The sequence below is a fragment of the Mauremys reevesii genome, linkage group 10, assembly GCF_016161935.1.
Source record: "Mauremys reevesii isolate NIE-2019 linkage group 10, ASM1616193v1, whole genome shotgun sequence".
Taxonomy (NCBI): domain Eukaryota; kingdom Metazoa; phylum Chordata; order Testudines; family Geoemydidae; genus Mauremys; species Mauremys reevesii.
The window spans coordinates 4,153,621-4,173,248 of NC_052632.1; the positions used below are offsets into that span (position 1 = coordinate 4,153,621).

General features: G+C 50.6%; 2 protein-coding genes across 9 annotated transcripts in view; one reads left to right on the plus strand and one right to left on the minus strand.

Moving 5' to 3' along the window:
• ITGA11 (integrin subunit alpha 11) overlaps positions 1 to 19,531 on the plus strand; it is a 241,719-nt gene extending 222,188 nt beyond the window's left edge. For 5 of the 8 annotated variants that reach the window (XM_039492637.1, XM_039492639.1, XM_039492635.1 and 2 more), the window contains 2 exons: positions 2,689 to 2,802; positions 5,930 to 8,923. In XM_039492637.1, coding sequence (XP_039348571.1) covers positions 2,689 to 2,802; positions 5,930 to 6,031 — 216 coding nt within the window. In that variant the 3' untranslated portion in view covers positions 6,032 to 8,923. Of the gene's footprint in view, positions 1 to 2,688; positions 2,803 to 3,953; positions 4,003 to 5,794; positions 8,924 to 19,375 lie in introns of those variants that run through there. The other 3 variants (XM_039492640.1, XM_039492642.1, XM_039492638.1) reach the window with 3 other exon arrangements.
• The window catches only part of FEM1B (fem-1 homolog B), a 120,278-nt gene that overhangs the window by 51,243 nt on the left and 49,407 nt on the right, over positions 1 to 19,628 (minus strand). The window lies entirely within an intron of this gene.

Below are 19,628 nucleotides of genomic sequence, written 5' to 3' on the forward strand. Positions count from 1 at the left end.
GCTCTCAGCTACGAGGATGAAATCAGGGGAAGCTGCAGCCGGAGCTGAGACTGGCCACTGATTTCACGGTGCCCAGGACAGACTACCAGAGCTTTCCCATCCCCCAGCTCAGCAGAGGAGGAAACTGGGGGAGAGGCGAGTTACATACACTCCCACGCCCACGGGCCCACCCGTCCTACCCCGGTGATTGGAGAAAGGGGAGAATTAAGGTCTGTGAAAGCCCCTCCGGTGCTCAGATACTGAGGAGTGTCGTACAAAACAGAAAAGCAAAGAATGTTGCAGCCAGGTCCGAGGCCAATGTATCTGCTGGAATCCCTCAGTTTGCTTAGCCACTTCCAGGCTGCGAGCGCATGTGGGGGTTTTAGGTATTTTCTTTGCTTTTGTTGATTTGCACTTGAGCGGACGTTTTTCAGGCACGTCACGAATGGCTTTTGTCGGACCCAACTCTCCTCCGCTCTGTTCTCCGGGCGGCAGGGCAGGCTGGGGGATCTCCAGTTATTTCACCCTCGCGGCCGGTTTCTCTGAGTTATTTGGGGATCTCCACATGCCCCTGGAGCCCAAATGCACCGGTGTCTCCAGGACACAGCGGCTGGTGGCACCAAACAATAATGCCAAGGGGCAAAACGTTTTTAAAAATCAACTAGAGACCAACTGGATCAAGTGCCAGGCCCCAGAAGACCCAGGGGTCTGGCAGAGGGGAAGCGACATGGCCGGCAGCAGCAGCAGCAGCGATCAGTTCACGTGTGACACCGCGTGGGTCCGTCTACGCTGCAGTTAGCGATGGGATTGCAGCCCGGGCTGTATAGCAGTGAAGGCTCAGTGGCATGTTGGAGGCCGTCCAGATCCCTGGGCACACGCTCGCATGGCTGCCATGTCGTCACTGCGGTTTCAGCCAGGCTCGCTAGATTAAAGCTGTCGTGGGTATGCTGGCCACAGCTGCCATCGCCCCTTTACTGGCAGCGCAAATGTACCCTCAGAGATGTGGGGAGGTGCAACAGAGGACTCCACATAGTCCAGGCGAAGCCACTTGAAGCCACTGGGTCATGCGGTGTGTCCTAAAAGCAGCCCATCAGGGTCTCTTCCAAGAGGGAGTTCCACAGACAAGCACCCTTGGTGGAGGACACCCGGTCCCCAGCCCGGGACTGCCAGGTAGGACAGAGGGCCCAGAGTGATGGGCGGAGGAAGCGGGGCAACGAAGTGGCCTCCAGAGAGACTCTTCTGTTCAAAGGGGCTTTATCCAAACAGCTGTCGTGGGGCGGCTGGTTTGTACTGGCTGAACTGCGTCTCTGGAGCTGAATGGCTGGGGAGAGCAGGAATTCCCTGATCGCTAGGCTCAGGGCCTCATCCACTGCCTTCAGCCCCACAGTTCCAACAGCAGACGCCAGGCTGCGGTCCCCTGGCAGGGGGAGGTCTGCCTGGAGCAGGGACATTGCTGTGCAAGCCGCCCGTGCTCCCTGTTCCCACCAGGCTCCGAGCCACGGCAGGGTTGGCTGGAAGGCTCCATGCCAGGCTCCCAGGAGATGGATGATCCACGCTTGCCTCCGGAGGGTCCATGCCCTCTGTCAGCCTTCAGAGCTGCCCTCCCCTCAGAGGTTGGCTGCAGCAGCATTGTCACGTACCTGCCCACAGGGCAAACTCCAGTGTGGCCAACTGTCATGATTTCATTGCAGCTCTCACAGCATTTGGTGGTTTTCTTAAACCTCCAGCTCCTGGAGTCCTGTGATTCCATGAGAATCTCAGCTGTCATTGAGCAAAACAAAGTAGGTGTCAGGCCCTTGTGGTCGCAGAGCAAAGCTTGAAAATGTGGCCAAAAGGAGCGTTTTCACACGTGACTCCTCTCTCCGTGGGGTTTGTGTGCGGATGTGTCTGAGGCAGATCCAGCCAAGCCAGACTCCTGCACCCACCAGGTCACTGCGTTCCCAGCTGGGCCCAGAAAGAATGGAGCACTGCTGCCCTCTGCTGGCTGCAGGCTTCATCTTCTAACCAGTAGCCCTGCCAGCCGTCCTGGGCTGCTACAGGCTCTGCAAAGGGACTAGAGAGATGTCTGTCCATCGCAGGCAAGTCCCCTGTTAGCCTGATCCTCACTGCCTGCAGACACCCACATTGTAGTACCCGCAGCCAAGTGACAGCAAGAAATGTTTAGTCATTCCTGAAAATCTAAGGCAGGTACAAAAACTGTGTTTTATTGCATTCGGTTTCAGGCCGCTTGCAGACCCTGTGCCCCGTTGAGTACCATGTCCCCTTTCTGTAGGGCAGACACAGCCTGACAGAGCTGAGTGCCTGTTCCCAGGCCTGAGCCCCTGTGATCCTGTAACTTCCTAACCGCTGCCTCGAAAGCGATGGAGTGACGTGCGGGTGCACTTGAATTTGAGATGAAGACCTCATCTACCCTGGGGATTCCAGCTGTCTGCACCCACCTGCCAGAGTGGCTGCACCAATGCAAAGCCCTGGTGTCCACTGGCAAAGCTGCAGTGTGCACCAGTGAGCCGGCTGGTGCAAGTTCTGGCCAGCCAGAGCTCTAGGCTAGGGGCTGGCACCAGTAAGCTACTCTGTCAGCTGAAATCAGGGCACATGCCAGACGCAGAGAAGGCCTAAAAGTGGCATGCGGTGGGGGGGCAGAATTGCGGGGAGAGGGGGAAGCACTCTGCAAACCCAAGTATGTTCATCTCACACAGCTTCCTATTGCAGGTAACGTTTGAAATCTCCAAGCAAGAAGAGTCCCAGATCCCGATCTGGATCATCCTTGGCAGCACGCTAGGAGGGCTCCTGCTACTCGCGCTGCTTGTCCTGGCTCTATGGAAGGTAAGGCTGGTCCCCACAGCACAGCTCATTTTCCAGCCAGCACTCAGGGCAGACGTCTCATGTGGTCGGGACAAGCTGATGCCATTTCCCTGCACAGTCACTATTCCTTTGTCATCGACCCATCAATATTAAGGCCAGAAGGGACCGTTGTGACCTCTGACCTCCGGCATGACGGACCAAAGAACTTCACCCGCCTCCTTCTTTGCTTTGGTGATGTTGCTGTAGCCTCTGCCTTCTCCCCAGAACCAGGACCCAGCCCCACCCCACACCCTCGGGCTCTGTGCATCCCCCTGCACAGCACGCCTGAGTTTGATAACTAAAACGCCCTCTGCTGGAAGCCAAGGGACTCCTCCGGGAGGGACAAGCCTCAGAGGCAACTTGAGTTCCCAATATGACCCCAAACCTTCAACCAGCCTGCAACCCACGCTGCTCGGATGGCTTGGAAATGGTCACGGTCAGGCTTGATGCCCGGTGCCCTGGAAGGGAGATGAGGAAGCCCCCCAGTGCCCTCCACACTCTCCTTGTCCCCTTTCTTGCCTGTCTGTGGCGGAGGCGAAGAGAACAGCCCACTCCCCAGCCCAGCTTTAGACTCACCTCTGGGCCCGGCTTGGGTTCCTCACCTCCCACTTGAGCTTCTGGGGCTGGGAGCAGGGCTACGCAGCACCCCAGGGGAGCAGGCTGAACAGCCATGTTAGAGGGACAGGATCACGCAGAATGCCAGTGCTGGGTAAAGAGAGAGGAGCAGAGAGGCTGGTCCCCGGCTGCCAGGGATTTGGTCTGATAAACATTATCAAACTGGCAATGCCAAAAGCAGCATTGGAGTGGAGTGAGACCAAAACCCCCTGGGGGTCAGTGCCAGCTTTGCTTACAGCTGGGCAGACCGTTCAGTCCCCCCGGGTGTAGTGAATTGTACAGCCGGACACTGGCCATGGGGAAGACAAAGGTCCCCTCGCCTGGCATGCCCATGGGATACTCCAGGGAAAGGTTGCAAAGGCCCAAGGTCCCTGATGTGCCCTGGAGATGAAGTCCCTTCCTGAGCCCGTGTTTAGGGATGGGTTTAACCTTGGCTTGTCAGAGCTTGCACGGTACCTTGCAGTTGCTCTTACCAGCAAATCTTTGATAAACCTACACCAAGTTTTGTCCACAACTAGGGCATGACTGACTAGATTGCACTTCCCAAGAGGGCCCCTTCTCAGGCAGGTAAGATTGCTGGCTCAACAGACGGGTGTGGGCAGGCAGGTTTTGCTGCTCCTTGTCAAGCTGGAGCGGGGGGTAGGGACAGGCAGAGCACATCCAGCCCAGGCTGCCCTGTCTTTGCTCCAATGTTCTGAGTCTGTCAAAAACCCTGCTCCCAAAAGCCTACGGCAAGACTGCCGTGACTGCAGTGGGACCCGGATTTGCCCCGTTTGGAACAGGGAGCCCTAGTATTTACAGTTCACATGTGAACATTTCAAAAGAGCAGCAATTTGGGTTTGTGTCTCGACCCAGGAAAAGACATCGACACCCAATGCCACATCCTGGGAGCTCTTGCCCTCCGAGCACCTACAGTGAGCGTTATGGCTTTGTTGGAAAACCTTTGAACACGTGAGGTGCTTCTTTTCCACCAGGCTGCCCAGCAGCAGTGAATAAACAGAGATTCTTTTTTTTAAAGCTTCAGAGAAATCCCACAAGAATTTCTCACTCTAAAGCAGCGATACTCAGATGGAGGCTCAGGAGCCGCACCTATAAAAGCTGCGTTATCCGGCACTTCACCAAAGGGAAAGCTCTATTAACCGGCATTTCTGATATCTCCCAATACAAATCTTCCATTTAGTAACCGGGACTAGCGTACTGCCCGGGAGGTTATGTAATTGCACATTCTGCACTCTACTTCAATGCAAAAGAGGCAGAAGACAAGTAAGCTGATATCAAAAAAGCAGCTTCCAGGGTGCGTCATAGGGTCATTACAGATTCAGCCCAATCTCCTACACCTTCTCCATCTACAATGATAATTGATGTTGATAATAACGACCCTGAGGCACTGCAAGATCCTGAAGTACCTTCTGGATCATCAAAGATTAAATTATGTTCAGTACAGGTTTAGTGTTAAGTGTATTTTCAGCCATGTGCGGCCCACAGTGATATGTAGTGTCCTGAAATAACCTACTGTATAGAAAACTTTACCTGTGTACACCTAAGTGCTTCAAGAAACCAGGCCCTCTGCAGTGCAGTGCTACTACCTGCATACTGCACTGGATTTTATACTTTATTCATTTGATTGCATTCTAATTCTTTGAAATTGGTATTCCATTGGTAAAACCAGTATCATTCTCTGTTAATCAGAATATCTGATTAACCGGCACCACTCATTCTCTCAACATGCTGGATAACAAAACTTTTCCTGTATATGGTAGATGAAACAGTGAATTCACACTCCTGTGGCTCTTTTGGGTAATGTGGATCATTAATTTGGCTCCTGAATTACTGAGGTCTGGGTATCACTGCTCTAAAGGAACAGGAACATTCGGGTTCCACATCATATTTTGTAAAAAGCACATTTACTGATCAACTAACACATTAAAACCAAATGATGAAAAACTAAAAACTCTCTGACATGAGTGCAGGGGACTAGATGACCTCTCGAGGTCCCTTCCAGTCCTGCGATTCTATGATTCTACTCTTTGCCATTGATACTTCTGGCTGAGTCACCTTGGACAGATGAGTCAGTTTCACTTCCTGCCTTTCAAACACCAGCAGGTGCTGCAATGTTTCAAGGAAATTTAAATGCAGGCCATTTGAAAAGCTTTTCGCTGGATTTTTCTTTATAATGTCAAACCCATTTTTGTCAAAATTAAATTTTCCAAACCCTTTTTATTGTCAAAAAAAGTAAATGTGGGCCCTTCACTGCCTGACAATATCCCTTTAAAAGAAACACACTTCAACATAAGCAGCTGAAGTAATGGTGGGTTGTTTTTTGTGTTTTGTCTTTTTGTCTTTTCTTTAATTCCTACAGCTTGGATTTTTTAAAAGTGCCAGTCGCAAGAGAGATACAGAACAGGAGCAGAATGCCAAAGTATTAGAATGAGGCTTCCTCAGCGAGGGCCTGTGAAGCTCATCTATCTATCATCCTGTTCCTATTAATTTACAGCTTATGGAGTATATGTTTGTCTTGATGCTGAGGGATGTGGGTGTGGAACTCCGTTTGCATCGAGATGAGAATACACCCCTTTGTGTGAAATTATCTAAGTAAAAGCTATTCGCTGGCTATATGCCACGGGAGCACAAGCATCAAAAGGTACTTCAAACTGGTTTTAAATAGCTCTGTTCTGCCTAGTCACAGGCAGCTGTGCAAATCTGAGAGAGAGAGAGAACGAACTAAGGGCAATAACAGAATCGGGGTGGTCATTATGATTAATTTTTTTATGCTGGGGATTGCAAGTTTAATGACATGCTACAGATCTAAAAAACAAGCGAGTCAGATTAATTGTGAGAGCTGTGAGATTAGGGTGAAATCTCAGGAGATTTACAGTAGCTAATTTTCATGCCTGAGTTGTATAAAATCCCACTGATTAATTGCATCTCCTGTTCTTGAACTTCTTAATCGGCATTATGGATGGGATCTGAGAGACTTTCTAGCTAAAAGACATAGAAAGTCTAGTTCCCAACTGTTAAGCTGTAGCAACAGTAAACCTGCATTTATTGTTTGTTCATTTAAATGGCCTCACGCACTGTGGGTAATGTCTGTTCAAAATGTAGTGTTCAAAATAGTTGGAGGGGATGGACCTTGTGCAGAGCACTCTTGCTGCTGCTACTGCTACTAAACAGTACTTTTGAGATACCTCATAGTAAAGGTTAACATTTGGATTATTCAAACTAGGCGGACGTGTCAGTAAAATGCCAAATGTGAATTCTCCAAGTGCATGATTTGCCTGAGGAAATAAGATTTCTCCAGTGAGGAAGAAAGAGACAAAAAATCCTGTCCAGATAGTAACCAGATACATTGAACAAATTACTCATTTGTTAAATTCATGTTGTGCATCAACATTTAATAATGCAGGGTTCAGTGGAGCCCCCATTGAAGCAAAGCGGAGCTGGCTCAGGCCAATACAAAACCACAGATCCCCAAGTGTATTACATGTTCTGAGTGGCGAGTTTAATACAGAGATTTTAATTTGCTTTCTTTTTAATGCACTGAATACAATTAATAGCAAATTAAAGCACCTTAATTCAAAACTTCAGTGTCCAGCTGTATATACTTATTCTGAAAATATTTACCTGTTTAAACACAAAAAACATCAAAAAACCAGTTTGAAGTGTTTTCTACAAACTGTGCAATTTCAAAGAGTATACGTGCAACAGGAATCCAATCATGTATTATAATTGTATATACTTTGTGTAATGCAGAGATGATCAGTGCTGTTTGACAAAAATCTTTTCTTTTGCATAATATAATTATTTATGCTAATATTAACTTTATGACTGAAAAGAAAGAAAGCAGACGTCCACCCGATGTGTAATAAAGTCTGTTAAATACTGTTTTTGTATTTTTTAAGGATAAAAAAATACAATATTTTTAAAAATTCATAGTTTCAACTACCATTCAGTGCTAAACCATTTTCACCAATTATCATCTAGAATTGGATTGAATTGTTCACATGCCTTTAGAATAGAGTGGAAAGAGGGACTATGATTATACTATTTCTGCCTTTATTTATTTTGACAATAAATATATTTTCCAGAATGACTATACAGAAGCCTTCTTTTAAAGGGACACTGTCAGATTAAAAAAAATCACACACATTGCAGGATCAGATCCTTTGGGCCTTATCGTGTTAAAACTTTCGATTATTTAAACTGAAAAGCAAATCTAATTGACTTTTTTCTGTTTCTGCTTTTCTTGCATTTTGCACTTCTCAGCTTGAGCAAGGGAAGCTCTAGTCAGTTTCATTATTTCTAGTCAATTTTACTTGCATGTTCTCCTGCAGGAGCCCAAGCCTGTAATGGGGAGGCAACTGCTTCAGGGAGTTGTTTATTTACATTTGTTCCCATTGGCGATTTTAAACAAAGAATGGGACTAGCTATGTTAGTTTTAGGTTTCGTGAATGATTAGCATGGGGGTGCCTGGTTTACAAAACTGAATGGAGATTTTTGACCTGACGTTGTCCCTAAATGTTTCCCATCACAAGAGTGCATTTTCTTATTGAGCTGGATTAGCTAAAATCTTGGCCATTGTACAGAGTTTCATTTTCCCCCTTTCATGAGTAATCAATTTTCAGAAATCTTGCAAAATAATCTTGTTGAAAGTATTTAAATGGAAGGCTGCATAAAGAAAATTGAAGTCATCAATTCATCCTCACATGACCTCTCTCTTTGACCAACATCAAAACCAACAAAAAAAACCCCAAACCCAACAACAAAAAACAAACAAACCACCACACATTGTTCAGTAGCTTGTTCATTTCAGATGTTGGTGATGAGAAAATTAATTTTCTTTTTCAAATCCAAAACTTTAGCTTATCATTAGCATTTCCCCCATATTTTAAATAACTTCAATCTACACGAAATAGAAAAACCTCAAGGTCAAAATTCACTGGGGCCTGATTTTGCACCATTGAAGTCAACTGGCGCTTTGCCACTTTCTTCGATGGGCACAGAATAAGACCAATAGTGACTAAGGAAGAGTGTCAATAGAATACCTAGTATTGCTGTAGGGTAGGGGTCTTTCCACTGACAACCAAACAGTTGAAACGTAGCAACTTCATATTAATTCTGTTCCTTAAAACCAAAGAAAATGATTGTCCGATCAATTCTTGTTTATACTATACTAATAATGGAAAAATAAAAGCTTTTATCATGTATTCCACCAGTCTCATAAAGAACAAAAACAGCACGACAATCTTCATCGGGATTGCGAGGCGTCTGGCCGGTGCCTTGTTCTGAGATGCATCTGAAGTTCACATTGCTCGTGTATATAGGAAACGTTCCGCTGGCAAGTGCCAGTTACATGGTTAGCAAGTTTCCAATTTGATGGACGTGCTTTGCCAAAACTTGCCACTGCTGTATAATATGCAAACAATGTGCTTGTACACAGGGTATGTAAATATGCCTCGAAATGTGCAGCTCTACTTTGTAACACTGAACTGCTGGGAAATACAATTTGAAGATTTGTGTACATGGTCTTAGTGGTCAGCTTTGACTATTTATTTTTTCATGTTTTCTTCTGTGGTGATGCTGCTGAAATTCATGCCTTTTTAAGCTATTGGAGCGGCATGAATGGGCTGGAGGGCAAGTGCATAGGTCCCTGGCAGCCTGTTTGCCACAGGGTTTGGAATGTTGGCCGAGATTAGAGGGACCCAGGCCAAAAAGGTGTCGGTCCAGCTCCAAACTGCCCCCGTTTGCTTTGGGCTCAGCTCTAACTGTGAGCGTTCCAAAAAGCACCACAGCTGTTTAAAACTGCCCCCTGCGACTGGGAAGAAGGGGCTCTGGCTCCACCACTACCCTCTTCATCCCCAATAGTATCGAACGAAACTGTCACCAGCTGAGAGAAGCGTACGGTCAGGCCTGAAACGACTCAGACCCGTTGGATCTCTTTGACCTGAATTTATTCAGCCTGATAAGGTTCCTCTCGCTAATTCCTTTGACGCCAGATTTACACCCCTCTCAGTCGGAGCAGAATCTGGCCCCAGGGGAGGAGTTTAAATTTGTATCTGTGGATGTTAATCCTTTACCAGTCACTGTTAAAGGGCCAAAGCTCCCAAACCTTTGGAGAGAACATTGGCCTCTGCTCGGCATTGGAGCTGGTTTTTATAGCCCTTTGCTCTAGCCCATTTTTATGTTGCTAATGTGCAGTACCTAGCGACTCTGGGAGCATGCGCCACTGTTCACTGTGCTGCTGCATCGCTCTGAACCATTAACGACTAAGCATCTGGGAGGGAGATGGTGCATCCAGATGCATGTTTAGAGACATCGCCACAAGGACGTCACACGCACAATGGTCAGACTAACCTCCACGCTGAACTCACATGACATATACCAAGTCCAAGAGCTGGGGGGGGGGCTGCTTTGGCTGACACCCCAGGGCCGCCCAGAGGGGGGGGCAAGTGGGGCAATTTGCCCCAGGCCCCGGGCCCTGCAGGGGCTCTCACAAGAGTTTTTCGGGAGCCCTGGAGCGGGGTCCTTCACTCGCTCCGCGTGCCCCAGAAAATCCTTGCAGGTCCCGGACCCCCGGAGCATCTTCCGCAGCAATTCGGCGGCGGGGGGTCCTTCCGCTCCAGGACCCGCTGCCAAAGTGCCCCGAAGACCCGCCACGGCGGGGCCCGGGGCGGAAGGACTCCCCTGCCGCAGTGCCGGGTCTTCGGCGGCAATTTGGTGGGGGAGGACCCCCGCCGCTGAAGTCCCCAGGCCCTCTGAATCCTCGGGGCGGCCCTGGGACACCCTCTTTTCTGTTTAATTCTATTTGCCTTTTTGTTTGGTTAAGAACATTAAAAACAGCCAGACAGGGTCAGACCAAGGGTCCATCTCGCCCAGTGTCCTGTCTGCCGACCGTGGCCAGTGCCAGACGCTTCAGAGGGAAAGAACAGAACAGGGAATCATCAAGTGATCCATCCCGTTGTCCACTCCCAGCTTCTGGCAAACGGAGGCCAGGGACACTTCAGAGCATGGTTACATCCCTGCCCAGCCTGGCTAACAGCTATTGATGGACCTGTCCTCCAGGAACTTATCTAGCTCTTTTTTGAACCCTGTTATAGTCTTGGCCTTCACAACATCCCCTGGCAAGGAGTTCCACAGGTTGACTGTGCGCTGTGTGAACAAATACTTCCTTTGTTTGTTTTAAACCTCCTGCCTATTAATGTCATTGGGTGACATTGTGTTATGTGAAGGAGTAAATAACACCTTATCCACTTTCTCAACGGCAGACGGTTATTTAAAGCTGCTGCATACCAAGGTCACAGTTAGCTTTCAAACTAAGCCAGATGCCCGGTGCACCCCAGGGTTGGAAGCAGCAGTCCGTCGAACAGGTGCTGTCAGGCTTTTCAAGCACAGCTGACCCTCCACTTGCTGCCTGGTTATTGTGCCCACTTTGCATCTGACTCCCCAGCGCCTAGCTGTGCGTGTGCAGGGTGAGCCCAGCCTGCTGGTCTCACATTCCCAGGCAAGGCAGGCTGCCCTAGCAGGCCCTGCTGCATCCCCTACACTGTGCTGGTGTGTCTGAAACCCAGCCAGGCCTTAGCAAGCTGGCATGTAGCGAGAGTTTGACACCTGCACTCAGTGTGCACGCAGCGTCTTTGCTGCTGGAGCTCGCCGGAGGCGGAACGTCACAGTGCCTGAGGAAGGGAACAAATGCCTCCCCACCAGCACCAACCCCCCGAGAGCCCGTATGCTTTCTAGGGCTCGCCATGACCTGAGAGCTGCTGTTCGAGAAAGCAGGGCCCGGAACCTGCTTCTCCCCAGAGCCTGCTCTGACCACAGCCTACAGCATCATTCGCCTGCTCTCTCTGGCCCGAGGCCTGCTCCATAGTGCCTGGAAAGGGGAACAGCTTCACCAGGGGAGCCACAGCGACCCCCCCTGCCCCAGAGAGCCACAGTTAGGGCACTCAATGGGGCCAATCCCTGTGCCATAGCGGGCAGCGTGGAGATTCGAACATGGAGCAGCCACATCTTGGGTGCGAGTTGGAACGGGGCGGGGACCACCTGTACCCCAGCCTTAGGCCTGCTTCTGTGTGGTCCGGGGCTCCGGGTGCTGGCTTGTGTGAGTCCTATTCTTTGGCTCCTGCCTCGCCCCATGCAGTCCATAGGGAGCCTGGGCCGCGCCCCTCCCCCGGTGCAGCCCTGCAGCCGAGGCCCCTTTGTGGCCCTACCCAGCAAGCGTTGCACACGCGACGCTGTTACAGCGCTGTGCAGCCAGAGCACGGGCACCGACTTGCTTCTTTCCGGGTGGGTGCGCCACCCCTGCTCTGCTCCAAGGCCCTGCCCCCCCAGCATCCCAAGGCCCCACCCTCACTCCTCCTCATCCACTACTTTTTCCCATCCCAGTGCACCCATGGAGTTGCGGGGAGCCGCTCACCCAGGGCCTGCCCCACACCCAGCTGCAAACCAGGGCCAGCAGCAACCAGCTGACTTGGCGCTGACACGAGCAGCACAAGCCAAGTAGATTTCAGACAAACCTGCTGCCAGGTGGTAACTAAGTTATTCTGCCATCACACTGGTGGCTAACCGGCCTGTCTGGCCTACACCGTCACCATATAAACACACGGTGAGCCCGACGCCACTCCCGCCTGGCCGAGGGCCTGGCAACTATGTGCCACCTGGGTCGCGGCGCCAGCCTCGTGTGCAGGAAGAACAGCACTAACCCTTTGCTATGCCAGGCCACGTGGCGCACAAACATGGCAGCGCCACCTCACGCACATCGGCTTTTGGGCTTGCGACAAATATGGCCAGTGCCGTGCCTGGGGTGCCAAGCTGGTAGAGGCATCAAAGGCCAGGGCAGGTGACACCTCCCCAAGCCAGGTTATGGCCCCAGCCATGCTCAGCCCCAAGGGGGGGGGGGGGTGGCCTGGCGCTCAGGACTCAAGCCAGCGGCCCAAGGCTGGTCCAGGGCTGAGGTGGCTTGGGTTGGCCTGGGGCTCAGGCCCAGGGGCCTGGGACACCTCAGTGTGGCCTGTGGGGGTGGGGCGGGCAGGCCGGCTGTTGGGTTCAGGGCAGCTGGGGTGGGGAGGAGCTTGAGGGCTCAGGTGGGGGGGGGCGGGGAGGGGAGGGCCTCACGTGGAAGGGGGTGGCCTCTCTGAAGGGGTTTGTGTGCCACCATGCTTGGCATAAGGCTGGCCGCACAGACCAGGCGCAGGTCCATGTGACTATTGGCCTGATGGCAGGCAGCTGTATTTCATGCGCACACACTGGGTTTTTTCAAGGCCTGTAACCCTTGCTTTATGGTTCTTGTACAGCAAGGGGCCCCCCAACGCGGTGCCTGTGGGTGCCATGGCGCCCGTCGGGGCAGCTATGTGCACCCGCATACTCGCTGGCGCAGGCGCAGCCGCTGGAATACCACCGAAAAGCATCATCAAGCAGCATTGCTGCCGAAATGCTGCTGATTTTTGGCTGCGACGCCTCTTGATGGTGCTGTTTCGCGGGGCATTTTGACGGATGCTTGTCCGCCGGCCACGGGCCTCGGTGGCTCGTTGACCGGTGCCCACCACCTGCACAAGGTTGGGGAACCACTGTACGATGCATGTTACCCTGCTTCATTAGTTCACAGCAACTGCGCCATGCTGTTATGTGGCAGGGAACAGTGGCTGTGAGGCGGTGCCTGACAGCTCCCACCTCTGGCTTAGTGTCAGTGCTAGCGCCAGCATCATGCCCAGCTCCCAAGCGTCCATTCTTGGAGGCGGGGGGACGGCACAGTCTGGGCGGGGTTTTTTTTTTGGTGTCGGCAGGTTGAGCATTTTTTTTGTTGTGGTTTTTTTTTTGCTTGGGGGCGGCAAATGGCAGAGCCAGTCATGGCCGGGAACGGTGAACAGGGAGCGGCACGCAGGCATCGCTGCAGCTGCACCAAGTAAACAAAGCGTCTTGCGGCCTGCCACGGGCTTACCCTGAACAAGCCGCATACCAAGTTTGGGACCCACTTCCCCAGTCCAAAAGGCTTAGTTTTAGCATTGGCCTAAAGTTCTTGTTTACAAAAGAAACCACTGCAAGGCCCTGATTTCCGCTCCCCCCCGGGTTGTAAACTCTCCTGCCTGTGGTCTAAGCTGACATCGGAAGTGCGAGCGCGTGTGTGTGTTGGGGCTGAGCATGGCTGGGGCTGCAGCAGGGCAGCGCATGTCCAGCACCTTCCTGGCATGTGGCTTTTTTGACTGCCCTCACCTGCATCGGTAGCATGCGCAACCAGCCAAGAGGCCAGAGGGCGCCATGTTTGCAACTGACAAACAATTAGGCCAGGGCTCCATGACCCCACCACCGCCTCTCCCCTGCCCCAGGGCTAACATTGTAATCTGAGTAAAACAGCTGGTTCCCCCTTTTAACAGGGGCTCTCGCCATGTGCCATCACTGGGCTGCATAGAGGTCGGGGCGGCAGGGTTCGTTGACTGTAGTGTAGCCATTCACTCAGGCAGCAACCAGAGCTCTGGGCCCTCCCTGCCCCGGGCTCCAGGCGGAGCTGGGGTTTTGTGTAGCCAGCCCCTGGGGGCATTGCCCGTTGGGCTTGCTGCAAGACCAGTACAGCGCGTGCGGCGGCCAGTGGGTGGTGCAACTGGCTGGCACGCGGACGCACGCACTGCACCACAACACAGCAGCAGTGGGTGGGGCAGTTGGTGGTAGTTGTGTGAGGGGGGGGGGGGGAGTGCTGTAACCCCCTAGCTTATGCACTGGCCCCACCGCCAGCCATGGGCGAAAGGGATTAGCATTTACAACAAGCCCCCAGGAAGGCGCTAAAACGAGCTGCAGGCCAGCGGGGCAGCCCCTGGCTAGCGACAGCCATAAGTGCATGGGCGGGTGGCGGGGGGTCAGTGCACCAGAGGAGCGACTCGACTGAAGGGCAGCTGTGCTGCTCAGGGGCCAGGAGGGCTGGGTCTAGCTTGTAGCCTGAGCCCTCGGTCAATGTGCTGGGAAGCCCCCCTCACACACTACTCGGGGGTGGCCAACCTGGGGCTCCGGCGCCACAGGCGGCCCTTCAGCAGTTAACATGTGGCTCCTTGTACGGCACCAACTCTGGGGCTGCAGCTACAGGTGCCAACTTTCCAATGTGCCAGCGGGTGCTCACGGCTCAGCCCCTGGCTCTGCCACAGGCCCTGCCCCCACTCCACAACCCCTTCCCCTGAGCCCGCCATGCCCTCGCTCCTCCCCGCCCCCGAGCCTGCTGCATGCCACAAAACAGCTGATTGTGGGGAGGGTGCTGCCAGTGGGTGGGAGGCGCTGGGAACGCGGGCGAGGGGGCTGCTGACGTATTACTGTGGCTCGTTGGCACTATACACTGGTAAAGTCTGGCTCCTTCTCAGGCTCAGGTTGGCCACCCCTGTGCTAGGTGCACCAGAAAGTCTGGGGCTTGGGACTCATTCTACGCCCCATTCCTTGGCTAGCGAAACTGCGGTGGTGCTGCAGCAGACCGGCGCTGTGGTAGGAGGGAAGCAGACGTGCTGCTGCTCCCTGGTCCAGCCCCTCTCCAGTATTTGCCCCTTGTTCCCCCTTTGCATCGCTCAGCCCTGTCATCTTGCCCTCATCTCACTGCCCAGGCCGTCAGTTCAGCTTGGGCCCTTTTCCTTCCTCGTCCTCTGCGGCTTCCCTGTCTCTCTCTTCCTTGGCCCCCTCCCACAGGGCACGGGGACGCAGCTGCTCCTCCGAGGCAGCGGAGACCCGTATAGATGAGAGGTAGAGGCAGCCAACTGGGCAGGAGAAGGGCTTGGGTGACTGCAAGAGACACAGCAGCACACAGAGGGCCTGGCCTGGCCCCCAGCTTCCCTAGCATTTGATGGAAAGCAAAACAAATGAACTCCCCTCTCTCCTGGCCCTTCCAGCGAGAGCAGCCCAGGCCAAGGAAATAAACCACCCCTAAAATGCTGCGGGGGAGCCCCTTTGCTGATGGTGTCACTGCATGAGAGTGGTTTTTAACTAAGCCTGGCCGGGAAGGTGGGCGCTCAGCAATACAGTCGCTGAGGAGGGCACGGCTGGCTGCTGGGTATCAGATCCACACCCAGCTTTGTACTCAGCCACAGCCAGTCGGTAAGACCGTCTCCGTGCTGACTCCTCGCCCCTCGCTTTAAGGGCAGCACGGTCACATCCAGCAGCTGCTGCTGGTGCCAACGCCCCCCAGCCACATTTCGGCTGAGCTGGGGAAAGCCTGGCTGCGACAAATGCTCCCAGGAGTCTTTGAACATTTTAATTTAAGTGTCTAATAAAAGTTGGTTTAGGAGGGTTGGAGACAACCCTGCCCACGGCCTGCTGTGATACTGGCAATTCAACTCTTCCAGTACCGGGAGCTCAAAAGCAAAACAGTGAAGCTGGGGTCATGGCTTGGCACTGGCTGAGCTGAGCTGTGGTGGTAGCAAACGAGTAGCAAGGACGTCTCTGCCATTTGAAAAAGGTTGTTTGGGGAACTGTTTTCTTTACCTATAACCTTGCCCTGAAATGTATTTCTGCAGCTTCGCTGTATTTAGCCTTGTGCGTGTTTTCTTTAGAAATGCCCGTTTTTCACAATCCCGCGTTCATTGAGGGGTAATAGTGCCACACGCTGGTGGCTAATGGCACAACGCCAAGGATCTTATGTTTGACAGTCCCCACTGTGTGCCTTATGGGAGCATAATACAAACCCTCCTGTTTCTTCAGGCTTAGGCATGGCCGTGATTTAAGAATGTCAACAGTTCTATCCCTCCAAATCCAAGCAGAAGATATTTAACCCAAGTATTATGGATTCACAGCCCTCATCTGAAAACTGGGGCCTTGATTATGGACAGAAGTTGCAACAGTTTAGATTACACCAGTTTAGTTATACCAGTACAAAATACAATGTAGACACCCTTACTTCAGTTGTAGAATGGCTTATTGCAGGTTAGCTTACACTTCTTCCTAGTCAATTTAAGAGGGCACACACCGCCTTTCGGAGCAGCGTAGTAGATTTTAAATCTCACTTTTCGTTAAGTCTTTTCAGCTTTGCAAGTAGAGGTGGCCTGTGTTGAAACCAAAAGGCAGTATTACCCGTGACAGAAAAGCTATGAAGGTGGGCCCCAGGCCTACAATCTGCAGCAGCATGCAGCTGACTGCCCCCTCAGGGCCTTCCTCACGTAATAGCTGTAATATGCTGTGGTGCCCGAGGAGGTGCTGGGTGAGTAAGTGGAAAGGGCACAGGATCAGACTCAATAGGAACTATCAAAACAATGAGCCGAAACTTGATCTAAATTTTATGTTTCCTAAAAACAAAATGCAGTCATTTTTTTATTAAAAGTTCCCTTTCCCCAAAGAAAAAAAGTAACATAAAACAAAATTTCCTTATCCACCAACACTAGAAATGTGATAAAATGTGAGTCCCAAATCATCAATAGGCCTATCACAAGCTGTACTATTTTACAAGCACTATTAAAGGGACAGTCAGAACTATGCACAACAGAATGACACCATCATTAGAACAACCAATCCTAGTGAATTGTTGGAATATTGCAGTACAATCTCTCTCTCTCCCCTCCTAGGAAGAGTGGCTGGGAAGAAGGATTGCTGACCCCTAGTGTTCAAAATTGATGAGTTGGGCCCATCCAAAAATTGTCCGATTGGATTAAAAATAAGTGTATATACACACACACACACAGACACACACACACTACATTTGGAATTATTTCCATTGCCTTCTACTGTTTGGGTCTTTAAGGTGCACACGGGTCACATTTTCTCCACAACCATGAAGATTAGAAACTTACCTTTATGAAAAATATGAAAGCTGTGATTGTCACATAATCACATGCCTCCAGGAGTTGAGACTTTAAAAAGCATTTAATAGCATGAGACACAATAAAGTTGCAAGAGTTGGCAACACTAGGTAGGGCTCTAGTCAACAGCTATGAGGATCAGCAGCTCAAGCCCACAGTCCTAAACTCAGCTGACCCAACACTAAGAGCATGGTGGTTGTGAAAAATCAGAGATGTGTATCTGTCCCAGCTCTGTTGCACTCCCGCTCATCATGCATAAGTATTTTGGGGGAGCCATCTTTCTCCATTGGTATTTGAGGAGTTGAGTGAATGGCACTCTCCAAATGACATCCAGGAGACTGCAGTGAATACACCCAAGAGTTTGCCTGATATCTACGCCACCTCCGGTTGACTGACAGGCTTAGCAGCAGCATCTGAAAGCTTGTATCTCTGTCACACAAACTCTCTAAACACAGAAACATTTATAATCAAACGTAACTACTACAGCCCTTCACTCGATCACTTTCCGAGAACGAATGTAGAACTCCTTTTCCTGGTGAAAGGAATGTATACAGGAGCTCAGTGTGGATTTTTATAAAGACCATACACAGTCTGCATAATGCCAAATGAGAAAAAATAAGTGCCTCAAAATGTTCCCCAAAATCACGTTAAAAATAAGTTTCTGGAGTAGAATGCCTCCTCGATGCCTCTGTGTCAGTCATGCCTACAGTACCCTTTGGTGAACATTTCTGATGCTGTCGGTTGGTGAACCTAATCTAATGAACCATCAACAATTGGGCTAAGTCTGAGGGACAGCTATGGGTAGTTTCAGTGTGCATCTTCGGTCTGTAGTATCTCCCCAAACCAAACAGCTGATGGTACTTTCAATGAAATCCCAATAGAAGACCCCAGGTAGGTAAAATTAGTACACCACAGGTGGTAATTTAATTAATACATAAGTCACTGTCAAATCTAAATCAAATGATGGGTCTAACTGATCCACACAAAGGCATTGCTGCCTCTGCAAACCTGGGGCAGCGATATATTTTAAAAGACGACTGCCTCCATGACCTTTCATAGCAAGGAGAGCTTGGAGGCTTTGTATAAAATGCAGCAGTAACTTCTCCTTCCCCGTTCCCCAAATGGTAGGATTGCACAGCTTTAATTTATAGAACAGCCAATCATGCCCTCAGTTACAGCTTTGTAAATCCACTGACCGTAAGTTTTAGACCCTGATGGTTGACTCCAACTAGAAATGGGGTATTTCACTCTGCTCATTGGTGCAGGGATATAGGATCAACATTCAGAGCAAAAACGATGCCCAGTGGAGTTAATAAACCTGGTCACATTTTTGTCTTTATGGCCAAATCCTGTGGGGTCCTTCCAAAGACAAAACTTTGACCCAACAAAGGATGATAAGGCTCAGGACTCAGCTAAGGAAGTACAAAGGAAGGCAGAAGCTGGGGATGGATCACTTGATGATTACCTGTTCTGTTCATTCCCTCTGGGGCACCTGGCATTAGCTACTGTCAGTAGACAGGATACTTGGCTAGATGGACCATTGGTCTGACCCAGGCTGGCCGTTCTTGTGTTGTTATGACAGACTCTCAATAAGGCACTAGCTGGACTACTAATGACAGATTTTCCTGGGGGAGGGGGGGGTGCAAGGAGGTGGCTTTTTTTTTTCCTTCATACAAATCCAAAACATTAACAATAGCAAAGCCACAATGGCAAAACTAGGTAACCCTCTCCACCAAAGGCATCTCCAGCCTAGTCAGCTACTCTAATGTGAAACGAAGTGAGCCTGATTCTGTAACAGCTTTCAGGTCCCCCTGAAGGCAACATTAGTTGGAATCAGTTAACACTTCACATGACCATCACCGCCATCAAGACCTAGGGCTGCAGCCAAAAGGACTGTCTTGGGAACCGAGTATGGCATCAGGAGTCAAGAACTCCACTATAGACTTGCCGTGTTAGACCGTGGGCAAGTCACTTTGTGCGTTACCCAAAGCCCGATGATGTCAACAGGAATCATTTCATTGATTTCAGAGGACTTTAGCTTAGACCCTTCAACACTGTGCATCAATTCCCCAGTCTATAAAATAGGGCTAATAACACTCATCCATTTTTATACAGTGCTTGGAGAGCCACATGAGCTATATAAATGCTAAGTAGTATTGTTGCTCTTGGATAATGGCATATTTTCTCTGCAGCTTTCCACATACTGAAGTCATGGGTGAAGGACCCTAGAATAGGAAGGATGCAATGGAACCAAAGGTGGAAATTAGCAGAACACAAATTGCGAGCTGAAATACAAGACCACCACCCTTCCCACCAGAACATTTGGGGTAATTTTGTTTTCTATTACACAGCAGAATGATTTGTAGAGGAGTTTCATTTAACTAACAATTTAATCTACAGAAATCTCAGGCATGTGTTTGTTCCAAGAATGGTTTTATGCAGATA